The 15,276-nt window shown below is 35.3% G+C and overlaps 1 protein-coding gene across 4 annotated transcripts in view; it reads left to right on the top strand.

The window, feature by feature from the left end:
• Positions 1-15,276, top strand: part of Epha5 (EPH receptor A5) — a 306,726-nt gene that overhangs the window by 202,828 nt on the left and 88,622 nt on the right. For all 4 annotated transcript variants that reach the window (XM_033758857.1, XM_033758856.1, XM_033758855.1 and 1 more), the window contains one exon: positions 12,978-13,102. In XM_033758857.1, the coding sequence (XP_033614748.1) occupies positions 12,978-13,102 (125 nt within the window). The remainder of the gene's footprint in view (positions 1-12,977; positions 13,103-15,276) is intronic.

The following is a 15,276-nucleotide window of genomic DNA, read 5'->3' as shown; positions in this document are numbered from 1 at the left end:
TTTTAAATTGATTTTATTGGATCACAATTTGTTTTTCTATCTCTGTTTCTGTCTGTGATAATTATCTGCATGTGTGACAATGATGTTTAATAAAACCATGAAGTCAACTATATATAACCATGCCTTTGAAAAAGGAATTAAAATATGACTGAGGCAGTGGTATAGCTCAGAGCTCAGTGGTTGAGAGCTTTCATTGAATGCATGAAATGAATTTTGAACTCTTATTATTCATATATATATGGTGTTACAGTAATGTGTTTTAGTAGCAATACGTCAATAGTAGTTTTTATCTGCCCTAATTCTTCCTCTTCATATTTTACTGGTTATTCTTCTGTCATTTTTATTCAATGAATGTATAATTAAATATTGAATTTAGGACAGAATCAGATCCACATATTATAATATGGATGTTATAGTCCTGAAGGATGCTCTTTTAAGTTTATTCCCTTTTTCCCTTATTTTAAATCAAAGTGCATGTATAAGTAAAATTAACTTCCCTGGTTTTTCCATAGATGTTGAAAAGCCAAGATTTCATTAATGTTTTAATGATATGCTGCATTTCCACCTGTTGTCACAAATACCTTGCACTAGTTTGCTGTTTCATTGGCTTTTTGATTGATCAAATCTTTATCGGAAAGCACATCATGTGCTCATTCTTTTTTGTACTTACAGAAGATACTAAGATAAATGATGTCACTAGTTATTCTCAGGAGCTGTATAGCCGAAGAGTTGTATAGATTGGAAGACTGGTAAATAGATTCTCAGAGACATAGATTCTATATTTCTGATGCCTAATATTTTTCCAATTTATGTTTAATGTTTCCAGCAGGTAGGACATGAAGGACTCTTGGTAGTAGCAATTCAACTAAAAAAAATCATTGGCATCTGCTCCCTCCCCAGGAATATCAGAAAGAATAGAGAAAAGGAGTGGCAAGGGAGAGTCATTAATAACCCTTTTGCCTTCTGGGGCCCCCCTAATAGTCCATGAGATGGAAAGTTACTTTGAGGTTTGGGAGAGAAATGTGCTAAGGCAAACCAAGAAGAGATTTGCATATCAGTTCTCCAAATCTCTATGACGCCATTTCACACACTTGTTCTGTCTTCCTTTTTTTATCAGTTTTAATTTACTTACCACAGTGTCACATTTTTAATATATACTACTAAAGAATATAGTTATTGATATATTTGCTTCAAAGTGTTCTTACACTTCAGCATATGAAAGAAGGCTGAATTTGCATTTAGAAAGCAAGGGAATCCTTCAAAATTTGCATGGTGTGACACATGTGTAGCATTAGTGGGTGTTAGGATGATTTATCTTAGGGCATTGCCAGAAAACATTTTTCAGGTCTTAGCAATACATAATAGTGTTCTCTCATAATTTTAAATACCATTGCATATATTGCAATACATAAAATGGTTGTGAACGATGGATTTAGGTAACAAAATCAAAAGAGACACATCACATGTCAAATAATGCATAGAATATATATGACAGTAGTTGCCTAATTTTAATCACAGGCTATTTGTTACATCTTGTTCTTGGTAATTAGCTTTGCAAAACCCTAAGAAAATTGAACAAAAATGAAAATATTTAAAGAAAAGCAGATAAACTAAATATTCTTTAACAATCTGAAGTGCAGTTAAACCTTGTGCATAACATCTCTTTTAGGAGATATACTTTTAGTATTCTATGGAATAAGACTTAAAAAAATACTAAGGCAGTTCTACTTAGGTGCATCATTTCCTGGTGGGAACATTAGCAATTCAACTTTTCAGTGCCTCAAAAGGGCATGAGAGTAGTTCCTCCTTGCTGGGGATGTAGAGACCAATGAATGGGTTAATGTATATCAATTGTTTAGATTATAAATGTTTGATATACTGTTTGATATAAATGTAATGTAGTCTCATGGTAAGATAATTACAATCATTCATTTAACCCTCTATGTAACCATGCATGTATTTTTTCGTGTATTTTGACATTTTCTGAATGATTCTGGCTTTTTAAGTACACATTTGCAGTTCACAATAAATACATTCATTGTGAAGAGAAACAACATTGTCAAAATGGCCATATTCACAAGACTGAAATGTAGATTTAATACAATCTCAATCAAAAGACAAACAACATTATTTATAGGACATGACAAAACAATCCTAAAATTCATATGGAAACAGAAGAGACCTAGAATAATAAAAGTGATCCTGGATACCAAGAACAAAGCAGGAGGCATCCCAGACGCAGATTTCATTATATTACATTCATTTTCATTATATTACAGTGATTAAAAACAGCATTGTAGCAGCATTACAAACAGACTTGTAGGTCTAAATAATTTTTGAAGTAAAATTTTTACTTAGTTCTTTCTAATGAAATATTAAGATTTTTACAAAATGCACCATCTTGAACACTTTGTAGCCAGGACTATTGATATGGAGCACCCACAAGTTAAGACAGTCCTGACCTACGAACTACTAGGATTAACTCGGATAATGGAAATTCATCTGGATCTTATTAACTGGTTTATACCCAGGTAAACATCCAGATCTCAGCTGTATTGACTTACAACCAAGTTGAGTTACAAACAGCCCTTGGGAAGCAATGGAGTTTGTAAGTGTGGGTCTGTATTTTATTTACTTTTGGTAAATGGGAGCACAAGCTAGGTCCCCACTGAACAGAATTACAGACTGCATGCCTTGGGAATTTTTGATGGCATACGTAAAGGGCTACATTTTGTTAGCCTTTAAAACTTCTCTGTGGTCACGCTAGGTAAAATATGACCTCACAGTTGATGTCAGCTTAGTGGAGACAAAACAAAAACATGTTGCCTGGTAAGTTAGTACCACAATAGAGTCTGAGAGACACAATGTCATTTGTGATTTGGCTTTTTGCTGGGCTGTAAAAGGCTGGAGAACTGTAATCATTATTTTTGTGGTTTTTCCAGTTTCGGGCTGTCATCTTGCTGCTATAAGTCATGCTGCTTAAGGCTATTGTGAATGTGATGCTTATGAGATCAGCTGACAAACACTGCTCAGATCTGCCCAATTCTGTAGGCATAAAATTTAATTTTTCTTTTATTTTTGCCTGTTTCCTGGCACAATTTCAGGTATTAAAGGAACCTTGGCCTCAAAGAGCATATGTTTAGGAGATGTTATAGCCCTGAGTGACATGTCAAAAAATCTAATCTGCTCATTTAAACAGGTCAACTGGTGCATGATAATTTATTATGATTCCTGGTGGACTAAATGATTCTTCTTGCTTTTATAAATATATCATCATGGTGGTGAACCTATGGAGTGCATAGCCCAGTGGTTTGTTTATATCATCGAAGGCTGTGGGATTGTGTTTAAGATAAAAGATGTAAATGTATGATTTGTTTGTTCTAAACTTCAGTATTCAGGGTTAATGTCAGTGTTGGCACTTTGCAATAAATAAGTGGGTTTTGGGTTGCAGATTGGGCCCTCTTCTTTCAAAGCTTCACCATCGTTAGGTAGAATTAAGACCAGTGGGAAGTGAGAATAGAAATAAAGTAGGTGGGCTGTATTTATGAGTCTTTTGCTTTAAAATGCTTGATCAGATTGGCTTAGACTATGGGAATCTTGATGTAATTAAAAATTGAATTAAAGTTTTAACTTTATGGCTTTATCACTGTTAGTGGCATGTCCCATGGTTTACAGGATATTATAGAATATGGTTCATAATACAGATTAATTTTTTCTATTAGAATAGAGCATAAGCTATGGGAGTTTGATTTTTGACTTAGCAATTACTTATCCACCCATAAAATAAATTGCCATATCCCATAATTGGGTTTTAATAGAAAGAAAAAATACTGAAAATTATGTATGAGACTGTATTTCCTTCTATCTGTATAATAATAATCTGTTAATTAAAGTTGCCCAACTGTGCCACATTTGCTAGATATAACCTCCTTTTATTTTAAAGACTGCTATAAACATTGTTTAAATTCTATTTCTCATAAAATGGTTATTGTGGTTATTAAAATTAAATAGTCATCAATGCTAAGGCCACTTTGTATATTAAAAATTCTATTATAAGGCAATAGTAATAAATGGAAAGCAAATTATAGAGTAATTTATTTAGTGTGGAAGTAATTTTGCTATCCAGAAAAAGGCAGGTTGTCATTTTACATCCTGTTCCATTTAATATTTGTTTTTATATTTTGCATGATTGTTTTGGAGAATGGTGACTATAAATATCAGTTATGTAGTTCTCTGTTTTTATTATTTCCATTTTCCTTCTAATTAACATCATTGGGAATGTGACTTCAAAACAATATTTGAAGCATATGTTTAAGAGTGATCACATCAAAACTTGCTTCTTTGCAATTAAATTACTTCTTTTTACTAAAAACACTTAATTTTCATTGTTTCATGATTTTCAAGGCTTTTAAAACACAAATTATACCTAATGGAATAGTTCAGTTTTTAGGTTATTTTTATTTAAGAAGGACATTATCTCTCTAGAGCTACTGATGTTTAGTGATCTGAAATATTTAATGACTGAAATACTCATTTTGATATTTAACTGAGATCATATATCAAAAGATCATATATCAAAATTGGAAGGCTTTTAAGATGGAATAATTGTATGTTTTTACCTGAAGGAACAAATTAAACTTTTATTCTGAGAAGTACACCTTTAAAATGCCCTCTTTCTTTAGTACATATGATGGGTACCAGGTATATTGATAATGTGCAACAGTTATTTTCTTTGGTCTCATAATATTAAATCACAACAAAAGGAGGATATGCAATAAATATTTATAATTGATATTGGAAATATATATATATATAAAATATATAGCATATATATTTGTGAGTATAAAAATATATCTCCTTTTTCATGCTAACAATTTTAGACATGTTCATAGATTAATTCAGTGACTGCATTTCTCATTTACTTCAGAAAATCTATACTAATTTTTTCCCTTCAAGTGGCAGACATGTGGTGTTATAAGTAGTTTTATTAAACTGGGTATAATGATGCCCAAGATTCAGAGTTTGTGTGTGTGTGTGTATGTTTGTGTAAATATGGATGTGCTCCCCCCATTTTGACAATTTAATTTAAAATTTTTCAAATCTACGATGGTGCAAAGGTGGTATGCATTCAGAAAACACAGCTCCAATTCTGAGCTTTGATTTCCTCTTGAGCTGGTGGTTTGAGGTAGGATCGTGCACTCAGCGCAGGCCAGCGGCAGCGAGCTGCAGCTCTCAGTCACCTGGGCCAGCACGGGGGAAGTGATGTGCCACCATGTGATTGTGGCTAAACTACAGTGTTCAGCAGGTCACATATATATGGAGTACATTTTCTTCATATGGTATTTTCAGTTTATGACTGGTTAATCAGGATGTATCCCCATTGTAAATCGAGGAGGACCTGTGTGTGTATGTGTGTGTAGTTTAAATGGACATTCAATTTGAATTGTTACTAAGGCATATTTGTAGACACACTTATGGAAACTGAGGGTACATTCATTTTGCTAATATCAGTCCTGTGTCATCTTAGAGAATATCAGCTGCAGATAAGTGGATGAGATTTAGGTCTTATATTTTCTCATAAGGCAATGTCTCTGGAATTTCTAAAGCTGTATAACAGGTCAATAGCTTATATAGAACTGATTATCCTTTTGTTTTCTACTTTTCTTTGAAAAGGAGAAAAGCAAATCAACGTTTTGTGAGAAGGATCATCATACAGTAAATCTGAAACCCATACTTTCTCTACTTGCATTTCAAAAATCTATTTTTTACCCAGAGAATTTATATAATCTTCAAAACATACTCAATTTAATTATAAAATGCATTCAAATAATGATAATTTTGTATTGCTTAAAATTGTCTTTCTATTATATACATTTATATCATAACAGATTTTTAATAGTTTTCATTTTATATAAAGAGTTTGGGATAATGAAATATGAACGAACAGTCACTTGAATCTTAGTATATTGCTTATTTTTTGTCCTAGACATATCTAGATTTCCTTGAAATTCTTCAATAACATTGTGTTCATATTTTAATCCTTCCTGACATAATTTATGTTATATGTATAGTTAATATAAAGGAGAGATCATACTGTATAGTGAATGCTTAAATTAAAAAAAATATTACAGTAAAAAGCATAGCCATTGATCCTGCTCAAAATAATTCTTGCTTCAAACACCCTGAGCATCCTGTTTTTCTCCCACTCCCTGAGACAGTTCTGGAGGTCGTCATTGTGCCTTTGTAAGGTGCTGGTGAGTGCCATCCAATGGAAAGACAGATAAAAAGATTACGGTATGCCCCCATCATATTCACCTGATCACCCTATGTGTCTGGCTCTTTCCCCAGTTCAAAAGGCCCACAGATGGTAAATGTTTGACTTCAGTCAGGACTTTGAGCAGATGTAACAGCACAGCAAAGACACTCGGGAAGGAAGACTTTCAGAACTGCTTCAGAGCGTGACAAGAGCGTGGGTTAAGTGTGACTGGAACAAAGGAGAGTATGTAGAAGGGAATGAATGGCAAAGTTTTTAAATCTAGTACATATTTTTAGATTTAAGTATTCACTGTATGTTTTGAGCATGTCTCATATACTATAACTACACATAGTTATGCCTATACCGTTTTATACTCAAAACAAGCAGGGAGTGTTAGTTCAATGGCAGATGTACTATAACTGAAATTTTCAGTAGCTGGATGGTAGATTGTGGGAGCCACAGTCTGAGTAGGAGGGTAGAGACAAGTAAGCTGAGTGGGGAAAAATGAGCCATGCACTATTGTGGGGGTGGTGGTGCCAGGGATTGAACTCAGGTCCTTATGCTTCTGAGGCGGGTGGCAGCACCACTGAACTAAATCCCCAGACCCAAGTCATGCACTATTGATTTGAGTTGAGAATTCTGAAGGAGGACCTTGTAGCATATAGTTTTCATTAACTGTAACTCAAAAATAGTGTATATGTATAAAAAGTTAAACGATATTGTATGTCTAGGAACTTTCAAGGTATACAAGATGACAGTTTATAAGTAAAGAAAGAACTTCCTGTCCTGGGGGCTTTCATCCTGTGGGAAATATGGACAATATATAAGTAAAGACATGAAAATTAGGAATTATTGGATTATAGATTAATCAAAAAGATTATTCTGAAAATGCAACTGGGATTTCAAAGACCTGAGGAAAATAAAGAGCAATCCAGTTGAAGATCAGGAAGAATATTCCAAACGAAGACCTGATGCAGGATCAATTTAGAGTGTTCAAGGAATGCACAGACGTTGTACACACACACACACACAGGTCATGTGGCTGGAAGGGAGCAAATAACTCTAGAAGAGATGAGTTTGGAAATGTAGGCAGAGAATAGAGTATATTTAGCCTTGTAAATCATAGAGTGTTTAAGGCAGGGAAACTACCTAGCCAAATTAGAGTAGAGTTGAATAATGGCACACTGGCTCTTAGAAAAAAACAAAACAAAACAAAACCTGAAGGAATGACAGGATTGAAAGAGGAAGTCCAATCTGCAGAACGAGCACAGTGCCTGTAATGAGAATGGAAGCAGTTACATGTTTTACGAATTTGTCATAAACTCTTGTGAAAAATAAACAGACAATAATGAACAAGCAGTAAGAGTTTCCTCATTTTATAGAAAGTGGATTCTGGTTAAAGTAAACCAGATTATGTATTAATGAACAAACAAATCATTCACCAAAAAGTAAAACAGGATCAGGAAAATATCAAATATAAGCAGAAATATTGCCCAAATGCAGAAGGGAAATGTAGAAAAATGATGACAAGCAGTAACAAAGGGCCAAAGGCTCAGGACACCATCCACTAACAAAATCTCGATACTAGCACAGTTTCTGATCTCAGGTTCATATGTTTACATAATATTGTTTAAAAAAGAATCCCAGCAGGGTGTGGTGACACATGCCTGTAATCCCAGCACTCGGGAGGCTGAGGCAGGAGGATCGCTGGAAGTTTGAGACCAGCCTGGTCTACATAGTGAGTTCCAGGTCAGTCTCAACCACATAGTGAGACCCTGTCTCAAAAAAAAAAAAAAAGAAAAAACAAAACAAACAAATTTTAAAAACATAAAAAAGAATCCCTTTGTGGCTTGCTTTATTTCCTGATGAAATGATTCCTTCAGAGTATTAAAAAATGAAATATTCTGTGACACTCTGACCTGCTGTGTTGAAATATTTTGGGAAGATGCATGATAGTTTGTAGCTTTTGAAATATTGAAAGACTTGCTGGGATGACAAGAAGCGTGCTAATCCAAGTGTGCTAAATTGTGGGTAGCAGAACAAAGAGGTGGCTCACATCTGGCTGATACTAACATTCCACTTAGTCTAATTTCAACCTATGCAGGTGAATGAACATAAAATACACATAGCTTTAAAACATGTAAATGAACTAATGAATTAATTATAAACAGAGATTTCTGTAGAAAAGCTAGAGAAGTTCTTTTGATGAAGTTTTAACATATTCGTGTGTCCATACTGCTATAAATAAATGATTAAATAATTGTAAACATAGCAAAGGCTAGACATCCCCATGCATAACTCCCAGTAGCTTAAGCAGATCATTATGCCCTCAAGGAGGTGGCTCACCACTTCCCACTTCTTAAATGTGGGCTGCTCCTAGTGGCTTCCTTCCAAAGAATACAGCGGAGAAAGCTAGAAAAGAATAATTTGAAAATACCAAATAAATCTTATCTCGGTCGATGTCCAAAGTCAACGTGATGATGATGGTTTGCTGGTAGGTTTTACCCTTGATATGATGTACTGGGGGGAAACTATACTTCCCCACTCTTCAGACAAAACACTCACAAACCCAGGCTAATCATGAGAAAAATATTAAAATGATACCAGTTAGGAGATGGTCTATGGAATTCCTTACTGGTGTGGTATACCCTCAATCTGTTATGGCCTACAAATCAAGGAAAATCTGAAAAATCATCAAGTCAAGGGGAACCCAAAGAGACATAAAGACTAAATGGGATGTGGGGTACTTGCCAAGATTGTGGGGCAAAGTAGAAAGGTAGCCAACTAGTGCATGGTACTATTTCATAGATATTGGTTCTTGCCTACACTATACTAAAGTAGTATGTTTCTAACAGGGCCACTTGGTGTGAGTCATACTGTAAGACTTTATGATGGCAGGGAAAGCTGGGAAAGTCAGTGGACCAAGATGGCCCTGAGTAGTCACGGTTGAAGCGAATACTGAGGACTTATGCTCTTTACTTTTGTTTATGCTAGGAATTGGCTAACATAAAAGGTTTTTAGAAACATAAAAAAATAAAAATTCAGACAAAATTTTCATAACAGGATCTTACTAGCCTAAAGTTCAGTATCTTACATATTGTTTGGTAATTAAGGAGTCAGCCCCTATGCAGAAGCTCCAATTCGAACATTTTAGACTATTTTCACAATTCCAAAAGTTGCGTAAATCATTTTGTTTTCTTCATGACTTTATTTCTTCGATATTTTTTTCCTCTTCTTACACAAAGACAGTGATGGTTTTATGATTCAACTTCATTCAACAGATTCCTCAAGCAGAAAGTGTCCAAGTTATCCTGTTCATTTGATGCCAGGCTTAATTAGTAAAAGGTGCAGTGGACAGGGAATAGCAGAGTCATAGGTGAGGGAGGCAGAACCCACAGATCCGGCTTCTGTAGTCATCCTAAAACAGAGATCTCTAAGCCCACTTCACTGGGAGGACAGTGGCCTTGTGTCCCCAGGAGCTGCCAAGATCTCACTTTCCTCAGCAGAGTACAGGGATGCAGGAAAGCTCTGGTCACCCAGTTGATTATCCCTGAAGCATTCTGAGCTCAAGAACAATCCTCTTTCGCCATTCTGAACCATGACTTTTAAAGAGCATTTCAGCATCTGAGAACACAACCTGAAAAACAATGAAATTTTTAGATCAGCCTTTGGAAGCTATGTAATTCTGGGTTCATTGTGATGGATACAAATGAATAACAAAATATTCCACTCCCGGCTGGTTGTGTCTGTGTTGATACTTATTTGATAGTTTCACTTTGAAATGGTTGATCATTTTATTAAAAAAAAAATAAAGCTGTAATCCCAAATTGATGTTATTCTAACATGTGCGGCTAAGACGAGACAAGATCAGTTTTGAAAAGCCCGTGATATTTGGGTGTACCGTGCATTCCTTCATCCCTCCAGCCATTAGTTCAATGATTATTTATTAAATGTATGAATGTTAAGTCATTATCTTGTCCTGGAAATACAAGAATGAATGAATCCAAATCAACCCCTGCCTTCATGAAGCGTACATGGTAAATAGAACTTATGAATACAAATGTGATGATTTGAAACATAGCAATCTAAATGGATGTTAATGAGAGACTTTTGAAGACTTTAATGTTATCTGGATTTTTGCTAATGTATAATTCAATGAATATTTAGTGCTATAGGAAAATAAGATACTTCATAAATATAATCACTCAAACATTTAAAAATCTTAATCCTGTTATTGTGTCAGTAAATTTGCTATTTTACTCCAAAAGCTACAAGGCCCGCCGTTTACTCTTGTTGCTACTTTGTCTTCTAAATGCTGTGTTCGCAAGACTGAATATGGCATGATTCTCCTCTCCCTGGAAATCAATAGGAATTCTGAGCCTATAGTGCAATTTCAGTATTACTTTTAGACAATTTTGGCCTTGTGTGCACATTACAAATTCTGTAACATCTCAGAAAACTTTGTGGAACTAATATGTTTAATTAAGAACACTAGACAAATTGAGACTGTGTCCTCTCTACCCAAATATCACCACACTGCATTAAAGGAATGAAAAATACATATTAAAATATCAATATGTAATCATTCTCTTATGAGCATATAAAAATAAGGTTTCTAGCATCCATTGCCACCTTACAGGTTATATCTATCTATATCTATTTAAATTTTATTTATTTATTTATTTATTTATTTATTTATTTTGGTACCAGGGATTGAACACGGGTCCTTGTGCTTGCAAGGCAGGCCACCGAACTGCTGAGCTAAATCCCCAGCCCTAAATTTTATTTCTTAGTTTTATTATTATACGCTTGCCGTACATAATGAGTATATTCATTGTGGGGATAATTTTATGGAACGACTTTCTTCACGAATTTCACTGTTGAAATTGTTGTCATTGATTAAAATTTTTAAGAAATAAAAAAAAAAATGGACTCATTATCTAGAATTACCACTGGTCATTCATTCTACACATATTCTTTGGCCCCTAATCTGTCCCAGATGTTGTTCTAGATGTTGGGAATTCAGCAGTAGGCAAAAGAAACAATATCCTGCTCTTGATAAGTGGTGTGTCAGACAGTAAAGTGGGAGAGCTAGAGAGAAAAGGAAGGCGCCAGAGGAGCAAAAGGACCGTGGAAGAGAGAAGGGAGAGAGAGTGTACCTAAAGTAGGTGTAGTGGACACAGAGGTCATCCGGGGACCTAGGAGAGGCAGGGAGCTCCCTGAAGACATGGGGGAAGCACTTTTGAGTGTAGGGATCCACAGAGTGAGCACTGGGTAGGAGCATGATGGGTGTGCAGCACAGCTGGGGACAGACAGCGGCAGGAGGTGGGGCCTGAGAAGATGCAGGGCCAGACAGTGGCCATCCTTACACACCGTGCACATCTGGGTTCCTGCCTGAGCCAAAGCAGAGGCATTGGAGGGCTACAAAGAGAAGATTGCTCTTTCTTCTGTATAAAACAGCCTCTGAAAAACCACACGTGCATACTGCTTATTCGGTCTGACACAAAGATCTTTTTCTGCTAAACACAGTCCTGGCAGTCTGTTCAGAGTGCTGATCCCATTTTCTGAAAGTGACAGAAAAATTAAACATGACACATGGGCATACATTGCTCTATCTAGACAATGCTAGCAATCAAAGTAGTTATATTTTGATCTTACCAGGTGTCGGTACTCGGATTAGGCTAGGCCTCCCATTCTGTTGTGGCTGACATCATTTCCATGAAAAAAAACAAAAAACTGTCTGTCTGTCTGTCTGCCTGCCTGTCTGTTGTCTGTCTCTCCACCTACCTATCCACATATGCATGCACACAGTCTTCTCCCTCTCTCAGGAGGCGTTGCATTTGTGGTTCCAGTCATGTTCAAAGTCACTTTTAAAAGCATCAGTACTGTTATTACTCTCTGATGAGTACAACACTCCCATGGCACAGTCACCTTCCAAAAGATCTACTATGTCTGCACACATGGGCCTTAGTGGGACACTCTAGTTCTGAACTGTATGTAACAATGATGTTGAGATGGCCACATATAGCTGCACAATCTGCCCAAGTGCAAGGACCAGAGTTCAATCCCAGGCATAAAAAATACCCAAAAGTAATCATCTAATAAACATTATAGCAGATAGCAATGAACACCGTAAATAACTGACTTCTAGAAAATAGTTGGAGGAAATTAAAATCAAAGAAAACTTTTCTTCTATTTGGTTTCAGAACTAACATATGTAACAACATATTTTAAAGAAACCTTAATTACATATAATATAAACATATATTAATAATTGCAGAATTCAGCCTTAAAAGTAAAAAATGTAATAAAGAGCCTTCACATCACAGAAATGTCACAGTAGGGATAATCATGCATCTATTAAAGACACTACAGTGTCCATAAATTGTAGAAACAGAAGATGTTTTCAAAAATGCATTTTCTGTGAAAAGGTAAAATACATTGTACATCTTTCTGAACATTACGTAATAACTGAATGCCTAAAATTTTGTTAACATCATTTCATAGAAAATTCTCAAGATGGTTAGCTAATTTATATTTGTAACAGTGCTTTACCTGTACCAATTTATTTACAGTAAAATTGTTGAATTAAATGAAAATGTAATTATTTGGATTTTTACTATACTACTTGCTAAAAATCCCAATACATGTAATGCACAAAATAGGTTGTAATTTCAGGGCTTAATTAATCATATTTGTCTTTATTTGTGTTATTTTATAGCCCCCTCTCCAGTCACCAACGTGAAAAAGGGGAAGATTGCAAAAAACAGCATCTCTTTATCTTGGCAAGAGCCAGATCGCCCCAATGGAATAATCCTGGAGTATGAAATCAAGTATTTTGAAAAGGTGGGGCAAACAGAATAAAATCAGTCTGCCTTTCTGCCTCTTCCTTTCTTTCTTTCTTTCTTTCTTTCTTTCTTTCTTTCTTTCTTTCTTTCTTTCTTTCTTTCTTTCTTCTTTGTAGCAACTGCAAATCCAGTTTGTACAAGAGTATGTTGCAATTTTATGTACAGATCAATAAGAATCCATTCTGGAGTCCTGAGTGTGCAGGCTGGGTGTGTACAGGGAACACTGTACATGTTTGGGCTATATATAGATCTTAGATGAAGTAAAATTTAACAGCAGGAAACTAAAAGTTTGAAAAATAATTATTTACCTGTACTGTTTTCATTTTGTTGAATCAATAGCTGGAACAACAAGTGAATTTCTTTTTTTTTTTGTCATTAAGGAAATCATCATTTTTCTTTTTTCTTCCTTATTAGTAACTCAGATTATTTTTACTACTCCTCAACATTTGCAAAATATTCAGTGGGAACCTGGAGTTTTTAAAAAATTGCTGCTTCTGTTAGAACAGTTACAAGTGGTATGGCAGATTCCTTTTGTTAATGCTTCCTCCAGTGAATTTTATCCATGTTGTTGTGGAATGATTTTCTGTATGGATCAAATTCTTTTTGAATTACATTCATATCAACATGATTTGGTCTTATATTTACTGCAGCATTAAGTTCTGTGATTTGTGTAACTTACAGCAAGAAAAAAGGATTTGGGAACAAAAGTATCGGTAATGTTTTCAATAAATTAATAGCAAGTAGCTATGTTCATGCTTTAAAAGCACCAAAATATTTGCGGCATATTATTTTGATAGACATTAAATTCTTTGTGAGTGTTTTCTTTTTGCAATGAAGATGTTAATTCCAAGGACTTTTCACCACAACAAAGCACTGAACATACCAATATAATATACAGAGAGATTTGTGTAACACTCTTAGGGGAAAAAATGACAATAAGCTGTTATACCACATATTGAGGCAGGGGTCTTGATGGGTTTCCAGAGCTCATTTACAACACGAAGAATGACACCGCTATTTTACTGTCTGGCTGGGGGCCAGACACAGGTAGCAGAGCTTGCAGACACATGTGTTTGCCAGCTGGCATCCCTGCCTGTGCCGGCCCTGCTCTAGCGGAGGTCACTGGGCTTCTTGCTCCAGTGCGGTGATGGGCCTCCAGCCATCTCTTAATTAAAGGCCAAGGAGAAGGGAAGCTGCCTCTTGGCAATGGATGCCAGCTGGCTCATCTGCTGGGCCCTCCCCTTGCTCCCTGGGAGCTGTGTTTGCTAAGCAGCTGGGAAATACAGCTCATTTGCTCAGAAGGGACAGGAAAGAGCAAGAGCCACTGCCTTGCCCAATGATTTGGTAGCCAGGTGGTGGTGGGCATTGAAGAGGTGCATATAGGGCTCATGATATGAAAAAAATTACAATAAGTGATTTTAAAGAGGAGGAAAAGAAATTGGTTTTAGAAAATACTTAAATTGTTCACAATATATATTCATTGGTTTTGTTGTTAGATACACGCTTTGTTAAATTTTCTTTAATAATACTGTATTTGGCTAACTTAGCAAGGCAATGTACAGTTTGACTTTAGATAATCAGTGAGCTATTATGTTAATTCTTAACTATAGAGGGAATACTGACTTTTTGTGGAACTGATAACTAGATCACACATTATTTCATAGGTCCGCACTCTGATTCCCTTGATAATTTTCCCCGTTTGTGGCAGAAGTAACAATTTGCAGTATTTTTGCATAATGAATCCACTGTACCTTCAATAGATAGTATTTCAATCATTTAAGCTTTTAAAACTTGTTTTAATTTTTTCCCTTTCCATTGGAAAACTTTACTATGATCCTAGGAAATAGCAATAAATCAAAATTTCCAGGGATCTATTATGTTGTGAAGAATGCACATAATGCAGTGCATATCATCTTTAGATTATCTCCTTTCAATTGTTTTGATAGTTCCATAACTATTTTAAAGAAAAAAAACTAAAGTCTCAAGTATTGTATCAACATTTAAACACATACTTTATGATACAGCTAGAATTCTAACACTGTTACTCCTGTGGTCTTTTTTGAAAATCCCTTCTATTTTGTTTTATAAATGTTAATATTTTATGTAAAACTAATGGTTATAACAAAAAATATGTGTGTGTGTGTGTGTGTGTGTGTGTGTGTGTATATATAT

Source organism: Fukomys damarensis, unplaced genomic scaffold (assembly GCF_012274545.1).
Source record: "Fukomys damarensis isolate Sample0158 unplaced genomic scaffold, DMR_v1.0_HiC HiC_scaffold_35, whole genome shotgun sequence".
Lineage (NCBI taxonomy): Eukaryota > Metazoa > Chordata > Mammalia > Rodentia > Bathyergidae > Fukomys > Fukomys damarensis.
This window is presented reverse-complemented; position numbering and strand designations above follow the sequence as displayed.